The sequence below is a fragment of the Cherax quadricarinatus genome, unplaced genomic scaffold, assembly GCF_038502225.1.
Source record: "Cherax quadricarinatus isolate ZL_2023a unplaced genomic scaffold, ASM3850222v1 Contig1443, whole genome shotgun sequence".
NCBI classification, from domain to species: domain Eukaryota; kingdom Metazoa; phylum Arthropoda; class Malacostraca; order Decapoda; family Parastacidae; genus Cherax; species Cherax quadricarinatus.
The window spans coordinates 44,360-61,835 of record NW_027196469.1 but is presented as its reverse complement, the minus strand read 5'-3'; the positions used below and the strand labels follow the sequence as shown (position 1 = coordinate 61,835).

Below are 17,476 nucleotides of genomic sequence, written 5' to 3'. Positions count from 1 at the left end.
TAATTTTTACAGTGGGCTAGAAGAAGATAAATTATGTAACATCACAGTCACTAGTGAGATGGTTGTGAAGCAGATAGACAGACTGAAGCAAAATAAGTCGCCGGGTCCTGATGAGGTTTTTTCAAGGGTTCTTAAGGAATGCAAAATGGAACTCTGTGAACCATTAACTAATATTTTTAGTTTATCTCTTCAAACAGGTGTAGTGTCTGATATGTGGAAGATGGCTAATGTAACTCCTATTCCTAGTCGTTACCGTCAAATTACCGCCCAGTAAGCCTGACCTCAATTGTAGGCAAATTACTAGAGTCAATTATAGCTGAGATTATAAGAAGCCATCTCGATAAGCATAGCTTGATTAATGATACTCAGCATGGATTCACAAGAGGCCGGTCTTGTCTAACTAATTTATTAACTTTCTTCAGTAAAGCTTTTGAGGCTGTTGACCACAATAAAGAATTTGATATTATTTACTTAGATTTTAGTAAGGCTTTTGATAGAGTTCCGCACCATAGACTGTTAAAGAAAGTGGCAGCTCATGGCATTGGGGGAAAAGTGCTCTCGTGGATCGAGTCATGGCTCACTGACAGGAAGCAGAGAGTGTCCATAAATGGGGTTAAATCCGAGTGGGGATCTGTAACAAGTGGCGTTCCACAGGGCCCACTTGGGCCCATTGTTGTTTATAATATATATCAATGATCTTGATGAGGGAATTACTAGTGATATGAGCAAATTCGCCGATGACACAAAGATAGGTAGGATAATTGATTCAAACGTAGATGTTATGGAACTTCAGGAGGATTTAAACAAACTATTCTTGGTCAGAAAAGTGGCAGATGCAGTTCAATGTAGATAAATGCAAGGTTCTGAAGCTTGGGAGTGCCCATAACCCTAGTACTTATAAGTTAAATGATGTAGAACTTAGCCATACAGATTGCGAAAAGGATTTGGGGGTTATGGTGAGCAGCAACCTTAAACCAAGACAGCAATGCCTAAGCGTACGTAATAAGGCAAATAGATTACTGGGATTTATATCAAGAAGTGTAAGCAACAGAAGTCCAGAGGTCATACTGCAGCTTTATACATCATTAGTAAGGCCTCACCTAGATTATGCAGCTCAGTTCTGGTCTCCGTATTACAAAATGGACATAAATTCGTTAGAAAACATTCAGCGTAGGATGACTAAATTAATACATAGCATTAGAAATCTTCCTTATGAAGAAAGATTGAAGACTCTTAAGTTACATTCACTTGTTAGACGAAGAATGAGGGGAGACCTGATCGAAGTGTATAAGTGGAAGATAGGTATTAATAAAGGGGATATTAATAAGGTCTTGAGGATGTCTCTCCAAGAGAGAACCCGCAGTAATGGATTTAAATTAGATAAGTTTAGATTTAGAAAGGACATAGGAAAGTATTGGTTTGGAAATAGGGTAGTTGATGAGTGGAACAGTCTACCTAGTTGGGTTATTGAGGCTAGGACTTTGGGTAGTTTCAAATCTAGGTTGGATAAATACATGAGTGGGAGGGGTTGGATTTGAGTGGGACTTTCACATCAGAGCTTATTTCTTGGGTGGCATTGAAAATTGGGTTGGGCAAATGTTTTGTTAGTGGGATGAATTGTAAAGGACCTGCCTAGTATGGGCCAGCAGGCCTCCTGCAGTGTTCCTCCTTTCTTATGTTCTTATGTTCTTTGCCTCAGATTAAATCTCATTAGTTCTCATTATCCAAGCATTGTTTGACACATTCAGGTTTAGCACTTTCCTATAATGGATATAATAATAAGAGTGCAAGAATTACAGGGAAATAAGTCTGTTGAGTATGTCTGGGAAGGTGTACGGTAGTTATTATTGAAAGAATTAAGGCTGAGACTGAGAGAAGGCTCACAGATGAACAAGGAGGCTTAAGGAAGGGTAGGGAATGTATAAACTTAAGTGTTTACATTGAAGCATATAAGTAAATAGTATTTAGATAAGGGTATAGAAGTATTTGTTACATAATTGGACTTGGAAAAGGATGGATAGCGAGCAGTTTGGCAGATGTTGCAAGTGTACGGAATAGGTAGTAGGTTACTGAAAACAATTAGAGGTTTTATGAGGAAAGTGAGGCTCAGGTTAGAGTATGTAGGGGAGAGGGGAAGGTATGAGAGCATGGCTGTACCTGTGCTCGTATATGAGTGTAAAGCATGGGTTGTGAATGTTGCAGCAAGGAGGAGGCTGAAGGCAGTTAGAGATGTGTCTGAGGGCAATGTGTGATGTGAATGTTATGCAAAGAATTTGTAGCTCGGAGATTAGAAGGAGGTACATGATTACTTGGAGGGCATTTAAATCTATAGTGGAGGAAAGGCAGGGTAGGGGTTATCCTAGGAAAGGCTGGAGAGGGGGGGATAAGGGTTTTGTGTGCAAGGAGCCTAGACATCCAATAAGTGTGAGAGAGAGAGAGAGAGAGAGAGAGAGAGAGAGAGAGAGAGAGACAGAGAGAGAGAGAGGGAGGGAGAGGGAGAGGGGGAGGGAGAGGGAGAGGGAGAGGGGGAGGGGGAGAGGGAGGGGGAGAGGGAGAGGGAGAGAGGGAGAGGTGGGGGAGGGTGCGTGGCGGTGGCGGCAAGTGGTTTTTATGACATGACTTGGAGTGTGAGGAAGGTAACTTTTATGAAGGGCTTCAGGGAAACCGGTTAGCTGTACTTGAGTCCTGGAGGTGGGAAGTACAGTGCTTGCAGTCTGAAGGAGGGGTTGGGATATTTGCAGTGCTGAACTTCAGTATTGGTGTGCCTCTGGCAAGACAATGATGGAGTGAGTAATGGTGAAAATGTTTCTTCTTTTTTGGGTCACCCTGCCATGGTGGGAGATGGTGTGTTAAAAAAAAATTAGAGATAAGATACATGAACAAGGAGAGTTCTTTATAAATGCAAAATATAATTTTTTGGATTTAGACGTAAGATTTTGAAATTTGTTTTCAAAGTTGGTGACTTTGAAAGTACTGAGGCAGTTACATATTATATATGTTCTTTTGGTAAATGTTTCTTCTTATTGGAAATAAAAGTTGTTTACAACTGTTGTATCTTCAATAGGACTTGATAATACCTGATGAAGATGAAGACGATGAGGACTCTCAAGAAAAGATTACTCTAGCAGATCCCACAAGTCGATTTGAGGAACTGATGGAGAGAATGAGACGACTTGATCACAAACAGCGCACCACTGGCAGGGTCATGTTTACCTTAGCTCCTGGGGTGGAGATGTCTGTTGGTGTCTACACAGCAGTTAGGTGAGACAATTTTTCTTTTTCTTTTTATTTATTTTTTACTTCACTTACCATCTTTTACAAAGGCAGGGTGTCCTAAAGAAAGGAAATGCATTCACCATCATTCATTCAATAACTGTCTTGCTTGAAATGCATAGAAATTACAATTACCCTTTAAACTGTCCAAATGTAGATCTACATTTTCTCTCCCAGCACTCCGAATATTTTGAAAAAAAGAAGCATTTTTTTTTAAATGAAGAGGACATTATTTTATACATTAAGAGATAAAAATTTTTTTGGGGGGTCAGTAGTTACTGAGATATAAGCCCGTGAAGTTGGCGCTGAATGCTCAGGTGACGGCAACATGGAATGCTGCCATTTGCAGGAATGTTAAAGATTTATTTATTTATTTTTTTTTTTTTTTTTTTTCAATTCTTTTGTAATTTTTGTAGATTTTATGTTATAATTATGTTTTGTTGCAGATCTTTTGATTTCATAGCAAATTGTTGTTGAGACACAAATGTTTGGTACTAAATTAGTAATCATACTGTCACAAACACACATGTTCACATTGATTGATGAATTTGTACACTTGGTTCAATCACATACTGTTGTCTACAAATATATACAGTAGACCCATCGCCTTACGTTAAATCCGCCATACGAAGCATTTGAACGCAAAAATTTTGCCTCGCCTCACGATAAAAAACTCGCCTTACATGATTCGTCCAGGACGCGTCCCACGTCTGGCCTCAGCTGCCCCGTGGGTGCCAGTGTTTACAAGCCAGCCAGTGCGGTCACATCCACGCATACATTCGGTACATTTCACCTTATCCCAGTGTTTTTTGCGCTTGTAACTGCAAAATAAGTTACCATGGGCCCCAAGAAAGCTTCTAGTGCCAACTCTATGGTAAAAAGGGTGAGAATTAGTATGGAAATTAAGAAAGATTTTGAAGGGTTTGGGGCTAACCCTGAGAAGCCTATGCCAGTTGTGGAATCCATTGTGCCTACTTCAAAGATTAAGGAAATGTGTGCAAAGTGGGTTGAAGTGCAAACCTTTATGGATGAAAATCACCCTAACACAGCTATTGCAAGCCGTGCTGGCGACTATTACCATGACAATGTTGTGGCCCATTTTAGGCAAATCTTAAAGGAACGGGAGGTACAGACCTCTGTGGACAGATTTGTTGTGCGACAGAGGTCCAGTGACTCTCAAGCTGGTCCTAGTGGCATTAAATGAAGGGAAGTAACCCCGGAAAAGGACTTGCTACGTCAAGTCCTAATGGAAGGGGATTCCCCTTCTAAACAATAACAACTTCCACACTCTCCCCTCCTCCCATCCCATCAATCATCACCAGATCTTCAATAAAGGTAAGTGTCATGTATTCTATTCTTAGTAGAGTAGTAATTGTGCATGTCTTCTTCAGTTTGTGTGTATTAAAATTAATATTTCATTTGGTAAAATTTTTTTTTTCATACTTTGGGGTATCTTGCACGGATTAATTTGATTTCCATTATTTCTTATGGGGAAAATTAATTCCCCTTACGATAATTTCGTCTTAGGATGAGCTCTCAGGAACGGATTAATATCGTAAGGTGGGGGTCCACTGTACAAGGTATTTACAGGTTCCATTTATGTTTCTAGAACTCCACCATTGTATAATACTTCATGAAGCATGGATTCATACAGAGTGCCACCCCACATTGCTGACTCGCCTAATTGTGGTTGCAGGGGTCAAGACTCGGCTCCTGGCCCCGCCTCTTCACTGATCGCTACTAGGCCCTCTCTCTGCTTCCTGAGCTTTGTCATACCTCATCTTAAAGCTATGTATGGGTCCTGCCTCCACTACATCACTTGCTAGGCTATTCCACTTCCTGATGACTCTGTGACTGAAGAAATACTTCCTAACATCCCTCTGACTCGTCTGAGTCTTCAGCTTCCAATTGTGACCCCTTGTTTCTGTGTCCCCTCTCTGGAACAACCTGTCTCTGTCCACCTTATCTTCCACGCAGTATTTTGTATGTCGTTATCATGTCTCCCCTGACCCTCCTGTCCTCCAGTGCCGTCAGTCCGATTTCCCCAACCTTTCTTCGTAGGACATATCCGAGCTCCAAAACTAGCCTTGTTGCAAACCTTTGCACTTTCTCTAATTTCTTGACGTGTTTGACCAGGTGTGCGCTCCAAACTGGTGCTGCATACTCCAGTATGGGCCTGATGTACACAGTGTACAGTGTCTTGAACGATTCCTTACTAAGGTATTGGAACGCTATTCTCAGGTTTGCCAGGTGCCCATATGCTGCAGCAGTTATCTGGTTGATGTGTGCCTCCAGAGACATGCTCGGTGTTATGGACAACACAAGATCTTTCTCCTTGAGCAAGGTTTGCAGTCTTTGGCCACCTAGCCTATACTCTGTCTGCGGTCTTCTTTGCCCTTCTCCGATCTTCATGACTTTACATTTGGCAGGGTTGAATTCAAGAAGCCAGTTGCTGGACCACGTGTCCAGCCTGTCCAGGTCTCTTTGAAGTCCTGCCTGATCCTCATCTGATTTAATTCTCCTCATTAACCTCACATCATCTGCAAACAGGGACACCTCTGAGTCTATCCCTTCCATCATGTCATTCACATATACCAAAAATAGCACTGGTCTTAGGACCAACCCCTGTGGGACCCCACTCATCACAGGTGCCCACTGTGATACCTCATCCTGTACCATGACTCGTTGTTGCCTTGCCTCCCTGTCAGGTATTCTCTGATCCATTGCAGTGCCCTTCCTGTTATACGCGCCTGACATATGAAATATGAATCGTGTTTTTTCGCACTTGGGGTTGCTTTGTAGTGTTAGCACACACAACACACTTTTTCTGAGAATACTTCTTTGGGGTAGACAGTATCTGTATGAGGCAGTGACAGTTAGGGATTATTTGGTCTGACACTTCCCCCTCTAGTTGTGGCTGGGGGACAGGTAGCTGTTGAGGGGCAGGTACAGGTGTGGTACCATGCTTTTTTACTATCTGCTTTATGACACCGAGGGTGAATTCCACATAGCGTTGTCGCTTCCCAGTCTTTATTTCGTATATGTTGAAGGCATTGAGCATTGCAATGTCTACAAGGTGGAAAAACACTTTCATATACCATTTGCGACTCCTACACACACACAATCAACGTACCCTATTTGCATGTCACACTTGTCGACTAGTTGCATATTGTTGGTATAGTCGATGACAGCAGCTGGCTTTACAATACATTCATTGGTGTCCCTGTTCACTCTGTACCATTTCGTTTCTGTGGATGGTTGACAGCAATGTCACTTCCAGTTTGTCATGCCACGTCAGTGCCATGATGTCATTGCCATGTGTTGCTTGCACTGCACCTACAGCATTGCCTCCAGTGATCCTTGGCATGTGTTTTCTGTTTCTTCTCACTGTTCCACATATTTCAGTATTGTTCACACAGAGGAAATTAACGAGCATACGGCTTGTATACAGTTGTCTGTGTACATTGTATGACCCTTGCCAAGGTATAGCTCCATCATCTTGCAAACAACGTACCAGAAATGCCCAACATCCACCTGGTATCGTCAGCTCCATCATCTTGCAAACAACATACCAGAAATGCCCAACATCCACCTGGTATCGTCGAGTGTATTTTTCCCTGTGTACATAATGACATCCAACACAATACCAATCTCACAGTCACACATAACAAAGAGTTTTATACCAAAGCAATTACATTTGCTTGGTATATATTGTTTGAATGACAGTCATCCCTTGAGCAGAATCAAGGACTCGTCAACAACAATGTTCTTGAATGGGTAAAAATAGGCACTGAACTTTTGCTTAAGATACATAAACACTTCCTGGACTTTGTATAGGTCATTTCTGTTGGGCATATTCCTGTATGAGAAGTGCAACATTCATAGCAACAGAGTGAATTTGTTGCAGGAAAGGAGGTCATGGAAGACTGGAGTACTGATGTAGTAGTCTGTGGACCAGTACTGTGTTATATTGTGCTTATATGTATGTGGCATAAGCATGACAGTGCCAAGGAATAAATACATTTCAGCCACAGTTGTACCTCTTCACCTGTGCACCTGCGACAATTCAGCAGTAATAACTGTTGATCTGCATGATAATCAAGTTCATTATAGGCTCATCAAAGTATAGTTGGAAATAGTCTAACTCTGTAGACTCATTTGTGATGGGACATTCTGGCAGAATGCCACTTTCACTGGCATTAAAATTGCAAGGATGTGGCACGAATGGTGTACTTTCTGTTCGGTTCTATTCACGGTCACATGGTGCAGGGTGGACCTGTGGTATGGGGCGTGGGGGAGCAGGAGGAGAGATGGGAGTGGAGGCAGCACATGGTTGGGGGGTGCCAGGCGGTCCTTTGTCTGTCCACCCACTGCGCCATGCGGCCCAGGCACCACTTCCTCTTCCTCCATCCCCACATATTCTCCTTCATGATCACCATCACTATCAGTGGCTGGGGTTTTCGATCGTGACCTCCCACAACCCTTGCAGACTGCATATGGCACACTGACTGAACGTAGACAACGATGCCTAAAAAGTATGTTTCACTGGGAATAATGAATATCACTATCACTCGGCGAATCCTCTAAGTGCATAAAATTGATCTCTTCATCACTTATATCACTTTCACTTTTGTCATCACCAAAACTGCAGGAAAATGATAATTTCCTCTTGAATAGTTGCCTTTGGGTAGTAACACTGGCCACCCCAGAGGTGCTGGGCTGAGGGTCTGGTATGGCCACACTGTCCACACTGGCCACACCAGAAGTGATGGGCTGAGTGTCATCTGGGTTATCATCAGTATTTTCACTAATTCCTTGACCATTAGTGGCCATATTGGTGTCAAATCCACTAAACTCTCATTCTGTATCACTTTTCTCGAATAAGAGAGTGTAAATACGAGGCGTGAGTGAATCACTGGGTTTGCCTTGATGTTGACCCAAGATGGAGCTGAAACTAACTGGTGCTACCATGCGGTACCGCGGTGCCCCCGATTTTTTTTCGTACTGCGCACACTGAGTGAGCAGACCCACTTTCTCATGTGTAGGCCACTCAGGCCTCTCGCACCAAATTTGAAGGCAGGAAAAATAAAACGTAGATCTATGTTTGGAGCGCTATCAGTACTAATGTAGATCTACGTTCGGACAGTTTAAGGGTTAAAATGACCTGTTCAACTGTGACATCCCCACTCCTCTTTCAGAATTTAGGCAGTTGTTCCCACCTCACCAGTTTGATTTAAATCGCTCGCACATGTGTGCTGGATGCTCAGTTCCCTTCCATAACCTCCATTCCCTCCCTTCAACCCCTCTGTGACAACCCCTATTTCTGCTTCCACCCCATAGTATGCACCCTTTTGGTTATCTGCTTTATTCTCTTTCCAAATTCTCTTTCCAAATGGCAAAACCACTTCACTCCCAGCCCCTCCTCCATTTTTTTGTTATGCCACAGTCTTTTAATTTCTATATTGCTGATTCCCTGCATAATATTTACACCGCACATTGCGTTCAACCTCCTCCTCACCATAATGTTGAAAGATTTTGCTGCACACTGTAAAAGCATTTATACCACTGTATTCTGGTACATTTCCTTTTTGCCTCCATTGATAAACATTTCTTTTTTGCAGATGCCTCAACATTCCACCCATCTTACCCTTGTCTATTCTGTGATTCACTTCTTTCGTAGACCTATCTTCTTACAGTTGCACTTCCATACACTGTTACACTTTATCTTAATACACTCACTTCCTCCATACTCCTTACTTCCAATATGATATCCAGTCTTTCATTGCCTGAATTTTTTGTTACTAACATCACTTCACTCTTTTTTTTATGTTCACTGTTAATTTTCTTCTTTTACACACATTTCCAAAATCCTCTACCAACCTTGGCAACTTCTTTCACGTATCTCCTAGAAGTACTGTATCATCAGCAAAGAGCAACTGTCACTTAGTATCAAACTCACTATCTTTTAATCACACACCTCTCCCTAGCACCCTCCCATTCACCTCTTTTGTAGCCTTATATAAATATATTAAACAATTGTGTTGTTTTGTATTGAGATGTGTTGAAGTATCGGTATCAGTATGGGTGGGCATTGGCTAATTTTGATATTTTTGGGTATCATCTCCCACTGAGGTAAGGTGACATGAAAAAGAAACATTTTCACTATCATTCACTCTATCACTCTCTTTCCAGAGGTGCATGAATACAACAGTTTAGTTACCCCTCCAAACTGTAGATATCCTCTTATATGTCAGAGAAATTGTTGTTTATGGTAATAATCACTCTCAGTAAGCAGCATGAGCTACCTTGAAAAATTCAAGACAAAAAAAGAAATTCTTGATACAATAGCTAAATCATGCGGAAATAGAGAAGACATAGAAGAACCCCTAAATGGTGGTGCAGCATGAGTGTGTAGCCAAATAATTTTTTTTTTTTTTTACCATTTCCATGGGTACCCAAAGCTAATTGATGTGCTGCCTATGTTAAAACAAATGTAAATGCTCATGTACATTGAGAATGCTGAAAATTCCTTCATTGGTTGATATTGGGAGAAGAGGACACCTGTTGACAGTACAGTGTGGCCTCGCTTTACGGTGTTCCACTAATACGGCGATTTCAAATTATGACCAAATCTTTCTATAAGGCGAGCTGTCTTTCAAATACGGCACTCGCCACCCGGTTTGTTTACATACTTCGTGAGCACATCTCTTATGTCTGGAAACTTTCCAAAATTTCAGGTGTTTTAAAGTTATTGCATATTTTATGTGTTCTGATAATAATACTGGTATACCTGTACCTAAATATACTTACACACTGTGTTGGCGTGCAGGTACACATTAAAATCACTAAGAGTGTCCCTCTAGTCTTAACACCATAGTAATACTACATAATAATAATCACTCTTGGGCACATTAAATGTTTTATTTTACATCAATATAGATATTTCTAGTTCTTCAAGCTAATCAATATAAACGTGAACCAGCAAAATTTTGGAGTAAGATCCGACAACTTTTAGGGGCAAAGCACAAGGCTCCTAACTACCTAGTTCATACCTTCACTGATGAGGATGATGAAGATGTTGAAATTAAACTTGACGATCCACAGGACCAGGCTAATTTGATGGGTGATGTATGGGAGAAAATTCTCTCTCACAATAACAGTCGTCAATTTAATAATAATCATTATCAGTTAGTAAATGAATGGAGAGATGATAACTTGGATGATCTACAACCACTACCTACCATCGATACTTCAACTCTTGAAGATACCCACCCGCTTACTAGACCTATTACATTACTAGAGATAAGTCAGGTTATTGGAAGAATGAGAAATAGAGCCCCTGGCCTCTCTGGAATAACAATGAAACAAATAAAGTACCTACCTAGAAATTGCAAACAGTCCTTGGTAAATATCTTTAATGCCATCTTGGCCTCAGGACATTTTCCAGTTGTTTTTAAGACTGCTAGAATGATCTTTCTTGCTAAGCCCAATAAAGACATCCACCAACCTGGGAACTATAGACCTATATCTTTACTTGAAGTCACTGGAAAAGTTCTTGAGAAAGTCATTTCCAACAGATTGAATTACTATATGGAGTTTAATCACTTGTTTACTGAAAAACAATTTGGCTTTAGAACACATAGAGGTACCAATCATGCAATAAATGTTATTTTTGACACTGTAGCAAGTCTAAAACAGCAGGGCAATCTTGCCTTAATTGCCACCAGAGATGTTCATAAAGCTTTTGATAGCTTATGGCATGATGGCCTTATATACAAACTCATTGACCTACCAGACCATAACTGGACTTTTCTCAGAGTAATTTATAATTTCTTAACTCAAAGAAAAATCATTCCCACCTTTCGTGGCAAGTCGACAGAACCTTTTATACCGACGGCTGGTGTCCCACAAGGTTCTTGTCTCAGTCCACTTCTGTTTAACATTTATGTGAATGACCTTCCTCAACCAGAGTTTAATGACACAATTGTGACACAGTTTGCAGATGATGTTATTCATGTCGTCTCATCAACTCCAGTAACAGGAAAATACAAGTATGAGAGAGTCATAGAAAAAATGAATATTGAACTTCGTCGAACATCTGATTGGGAGAAGAAATGGAGAATCATGACTAATCCTGACAAGGTCCTTGTTAGCACGATAGGATGTTTTGCATCAACCATCGAAGATAAAGGGGGTATCTCCATCAGAGGTACACCTGTAGCCATTAGAAACCCTAACAAGATCTTGGGATATGAAATAGACAGGCTGCTCCACTCAACATCTCATGTAACTAAAAAGATCAACACAGCCAAAGTCGGTCTTAGCAGACTCTTTCGATTCAATCAAGCCCCTCAACATGTCAAAAAACACCTGTATAAAATGATAATAAGACCTATACTCGAATACCCTTGTGTCCCAATGTCATTAACAACAAAGACCAACATGCTACGGTTACAAAGGGTCCAGAATAGTGCTCTTCGCTTTATTACCGATACCAGGAGGAGAGACAGAGTTAAAATGGCAGATTTACACACTCAACAAGATATTACTGCCATAAATGTACGCCTTGACACCCTAAAAAAGAAACAACTTTATACAATGCAAGAACTATACATGCCAGATAGAGAACATCCTATACAAGCGATAAATACCACCGATTACATCATCAATACTCCGCCTCACAGGACTCAAAGAATGACTCTCCCACAGAGGGTTTGTCGTTTTATTCATAAAGATGATTACCCTCGACCCATGATTTTGAGCAACTTACCTGATGAAGAAGATTGGATACCACCAGAACCCTTCTATGTATACTGAGAAAATCATCGCCCCCAATTAGGGAGACATCTTAAATAACTTTCTAATGTAAAATTATGCTATTGACTATAGTTGGACACCACCATTAAGAAGCTATTGTCACGAACTTATAAACTGGCCAGAAAATTATTGCCTTTCTTGTCGTATGAATATCCGTTGCGCAATCGCGAAAAAAAAAAAAAAAAAAAAAAAACAATTGCAACTTGTATAACTACTACCAATTCAGAGTCATGTAGTTATATACCTATTATATCTATGTGACTCTGATGGGTTAGAGTTATACCTCTTAACCCTTTCAGGGTCCAAGGCCCAAATCTGGAGTCACGCACCAGTGTCCAAGAATTTTCAAAAAAAAAATTTGTTATTTTTTCTTATGAAATCGTAGAGAATCTTTTTGTGAAGGTAATAAAACAAAAAGTACGAAATTTGGTGGAAAATTGACGAAATTATGCTCTCGCGAATTTTGATGTGTCAGCGATATTTACGAATCGGCGATTTTGCCGACTTTGACTCCCATTTTAGGCCAATTACATTATTCCAATCAACCAAATTCTTAGCTATTTCACTAGTATTACTTCTATTCTATCGATTGAGCACAAGAAATCGCCAAGTCAACTGTTTCAACTACAAAATAAAGTGATCGGAAATTGTTAATTTGGCCAATTTAACACAAAGTTCAAAATATTCCAATTTCAAAATAGGGTCCAGAATAAACAATGTAGGCATTCCTGGCACTAAACTAACATTTCCTCTGTTCATTAGTCATGTTTTGAGGCTTTACAAATAAATTCCATTTTGATTTTTTATTCACATAATGAATTTTTATTCACACCAAAAAATAGAACATTTACTGCTATGCAATACTGTAATAATTGTATAAATATCATCACCATATTTGTGAATGTATATTAGACCCACCAGCTGACGTGTATTAGACGTGTGAGGTCGTTTGTTTACTCTTGAATATCGGCAAAAATTTAACATTTCCGCTACTTTGAGCTCAGTTTCAAGCCATTTCCAGTGCTAAAACCAATCAAAATCATCTCTATTTCTGTAATATGTCTTCCATTCTATCAAATGAGACCAAGAAATCGCAAATACAACTATAAAAAACATACGAAAAAACACTGCAAAGTTGCTGTTTTAATCAAAAAATCATGATTTCAGTTTTTTTCTCTCATTATACACAGTGTGCTGCAGGATCTGTTTTATGTGGTGCACACATACCACATAGATGTATTCTCTCATATCTAGGCCCAAATGTACCACTCACAGTTTATCAGAGTGAGCTGAGCTCATGGCGTAGATCTACGGTTTGGATACTCACCATAAAGCCGTAGATCTACGGGACGGACCCTGAAAGGGTTAAAGAATATCTTATCAATTCACATACACTTTTTAAATTGCACCAAAGTGGTTGGGCCACTTACCTTTTATATACTACCTCTCCCCCCCCTCCCACCCTTTTCCAATATTTCCATCCTTACCCATCCTTCTTCCTTACCCATCTTACCAAAGCTCTGGTCATCAGAAGAAGAAGATATTTTCATTAATCCATCTTATGATATTTTCTTCAAAATTATATAAGAAACGTGTTTCATAGCATATAAACATGCTATGTTAATATGCCGGGAGGAGGGAAAGCATTACGTTTTCCCTGGTCCACCAGAGAAAATGTGTATGAATCTGCGTTTCGCCTAGCCACTCTCCCACTCCACTTTTGTTTACAATTCTCATCATGAATTATTCATTACTTTTCCCCTCGTTTATGATGGCATCTAAAGATAGGTGTTAGAAACGATTAAATTCAATGAACAAGGTATGTCGATGGTAATAATATAACTCTGGGCCACGTTAAATATCATATAGCTATGTAGCCCAGGCTTCCTACCAGCTACCTACATCTACTGGCTACCTACACTGACTTCCTACAAATAAATACTACTCACCTCTCATCCTACATTAAAACTACACACATTTTTAGGTAAATAATAAGTGTATTGTATGTGTATTTTATCTCTGGGCTGCCTTAACCTTTAAACTGTCCAAACGTAGATCTACGTTTTTTCAACATTTGAAAGTATGTAAAAAAAACGTAGATCTTTTTTTTTTTTTTACATCTGAAAGCGTGTAAAAAAACTTTGATCCACTTTCTTTTTTTGTTATATTTGAAAGAGATGATTGTGGATGTTATGAATGAGAAGAAGCTGGATGTCCTGGCTTTAAGTGAAACAAAGGGGGTGGGAGAGTTTCAGTGGAGAGGAATAAATGGGATTAGGTCAGGGGTTTCAAATAGAGTTAGAGCTAAAGAAGGAGTAGCAATAATGTTGAAGGATAAGCTATGGCAGGAAAAGAGGAACTAAATGTATTAATTCAAGGATTATGTGGAGTAAAATAAAGATTGGATGTGAAAAGTGGGTTATAGTAAGCGTGTATGCACCTGGAGAAGAGAGAAGTGTAGAGGAGAGAGAGAGAGAGATTTTGGGAAATGTTGAGTGAATGCGTGGGGAGTTTTGAATCAAGTGTGAGAGTAATGGTGGTTGGGGATTTCAATGCTAAAGTGGGTAAAAATGTTATGGAGGGAGTAGTAGGTAAGTTTGGGGTGCCAGGGGTAATTGAGCTATGTGTAGAAAGAGATTTGGTAATAAGTAATACATATTTTATGAAAAAGAGGATAAATAAATATACAAGGTATGATGTAGCACGTAATGAAAGTAGTTTGTTAGATTATGTATTGGTGGATAAAAGGTTGATGGGTAGGCTCCAGGATGTACATGTTTATAGAGGGGCAACTGATATATCGGATCATTATTTAGTTGTAGCTACAGTTAGAGTAAGAGGTAGATGGGAAAAGAGGAAGGTGGCAACGACAAGTAAGAGGGAGGTGAAAGTGTATAAACTAAGGGAGGAGGAAGTTCGGGTGAGATATAAGCGACTATTGGCAGAAAGGTGGGCTAGTGCAAAGATGAGTAGTGGGGGGTTGAAGAGGGTTGGAATAGTTTTAAAAATGCAGTATTAGAATGTGGGGCAGAAGTTTGTGGTTATAGGAGGGTGGGGGCAGGAGGAAATTCAATTCAAATTCAAAGTTTATTCTCTATAAAGATTACAATGTTGAATTTACAGAATTTGGTTGTTGTGTGGTTTACATGTAGTTAAATAATGATTACAGAGTGTACCACTAGAACGCCTAGCATGGCTAGGCATTTTGGGTAGACCTAGTTTAATTCTTTATTTTAAAATATTACAAATTATGAGGTAAGTTGGTATTATGGCTAAGTGACTAAATACTAGTTTGTGAGTTTAGCAATGTGAATGCTTTTGTTTTGGCACAGTACATAGTTTCAGTATTGGAGTATCATAGGATTCATTATTTTAAGATTGAGATTAATATTTCTGTTTATGGTCAAATGGGTGAGTGAGTGTAAGTGTGAACCACCAGGTGGTATTCGTGTAGTTAGTTGATGGGGTTTATCAGGGAGATAAGATGTTTTCTAATGGTAGTTTTGAAGGTGATGAATGTGTCTGCAGTTCTAGAGTTCTCAGGTAGGGTGTTCCAGATTTTAGGGCCTTTGACATACATTGAATTTTTGTAAAGGTTTAGTCGGAGATGGGGAATGTCGTAGAGATGTTTGTGTCTGGTGTTATGCCTGTGGGTTCTGTCACAACTATCAAGAAAGCATTTTAGGTCAAGGTTGATATTGGAGTTTAAGGTCCTGTAGATGTAGATTGCACAGTAGTAAGTGTGGATGTACTGAACAGGGAGTAAGTTTAGATCTATGAAGAGTGGGGGGGGGGTGTTGCCAGGGATGGGATTTAGTGATTATTCTTACTGCAGCTTTTTGTTGGGTTATTATTGGCTTTAGGTGTGTTGCTGCAGTTGATCCCCAAGCACAAATAGCATAGGTGAGGTATGGATAAATAAGTGAGTGGTATAGTGTGAGAAGGTCATTTTGCGGCACGTAGTATCGTATCTTGGAGAGGATCCCAACTGTTTTGGATACTTTTTTGGTTATGTGTTGGATATGGGTGCTGAAATTCAGGTTGTTGTCAAGGTATAGGCCTAGGAATTTGCCCTCATTATGTCTGGTAATTAGAGTGTTGTCGATCTTAACCCTTTCAGGGTCCGTCCCGTAGATCTACGGCTTTACGTTCAGGGTCCAAACCGTAGATCTATGCCATGAGCTCATCTCACTCTGATAAACTGTGAGTGGTACATTTGGGCCTAGATATGAGAGAATACATCTATGTGGTATGTGTGCACCACATAAAACAGATCCTGCAGCACACTGTGTATAATGAGAGAAAAAAAAATGAAATCATGATTTTTCGATTAAAACAGCAACTTTGCAGTGTTTTTTCGTATGTTTTTTATAGTTGTATTTGCGATTTCTTGGTCTCATTTGATAGAATGGAACACATATTACAGAAATAGAGATGATTTTGATTGGTTTTAGCACTGGAAATGGCTTGAAACTGAGCTCAAAGTAGCAGAAATGTTAAATTTTTGCCGATATTCAAGAGTAAACAAACGACCTCACACGTCTAATACACGTCAGCTGGTGGGTCTAATATACATTCACAAATATGGTGATGATATTTATACAATTATTACAGTATTGCATAACAGTAAATCTTCTATTTTTTGGTGTGAATAAAAATTCATTATGTGAATAAAAAATCAAAATGGAATTTATTTGTAAAGCCTCAAAACATAACTAATGAACAGAGGAAATGTTAGTTTAGTGCCAGGAATGCCTACATTGTTCATTCTGGACCCTATTTTGAAATTGGAATATTTTAAACTTTGTGTTAAATTGGCCAAATTAACAATTTCCGATCACTTTATTTTGTAGTTGAAACAGTTGACTTGGCGATTTCTTGTGCTCAATCAATAGAATAGAAGTAATACTAGTGAAATAGCTAAGAATTTGGTTGATTGGAATAATGTAATTGGCCTAAAATGGGAGTCAAAGTCGGCAAAATCGCCGATTCGTAAATATCGCTGACACATCAAAATTCGCGAGAGCATAATTTCGTCAATTTTCCACCAAATTTCGTACTTTTTGTTTTATTACCTTCACAAAAAGATTCTCTACGATTTCATAAGAAAAAATAAAAAATTTTTTTTTTGAAAATTCTTGGACACTGGTGCGTGACTCCAGATTTGGGCCTTGGACCCTGAAAGGGTTAATGTTAATTTGTGCATCTCCTGCTCTGCTACCAAACATAATATAGTAGGTTTTGTCAGTGTTAAGCGTAAGTTTATTGGCTGTCATCCAAGTCGATATTTTGATCAGCTTCTCGTTAACAATGGTGTTGAGGGTGGCAAGATTAGGGTGAGAGATGACATAAGTCGTGTCGTCAGCAGAGAGAATGGGTTTCAGGT

The 17,476-nt window shown here is 39.6% G+C and overlaps 1 protein-coding gene across 1 annotated transcript in view; it reads left to right on the top strand.

Moving 5' to 3' along the window:
• Positions 1–17,476, top strand: part of LOC128700232 (Inverted repeat-binding protein) — a gene marked incomplete at its 5' end in the record, with an annotated part of 86,920 nt that overhangs the window by 27,616 nt on the left and 41,828 nt on the right. The window contains 1 exon segment of the mRNA XM_070081010.1: positions 3,065–3,261. Coding sequence (XP_069937111.1) covers positions 3,065–3,261 — 197 coding nt within the window.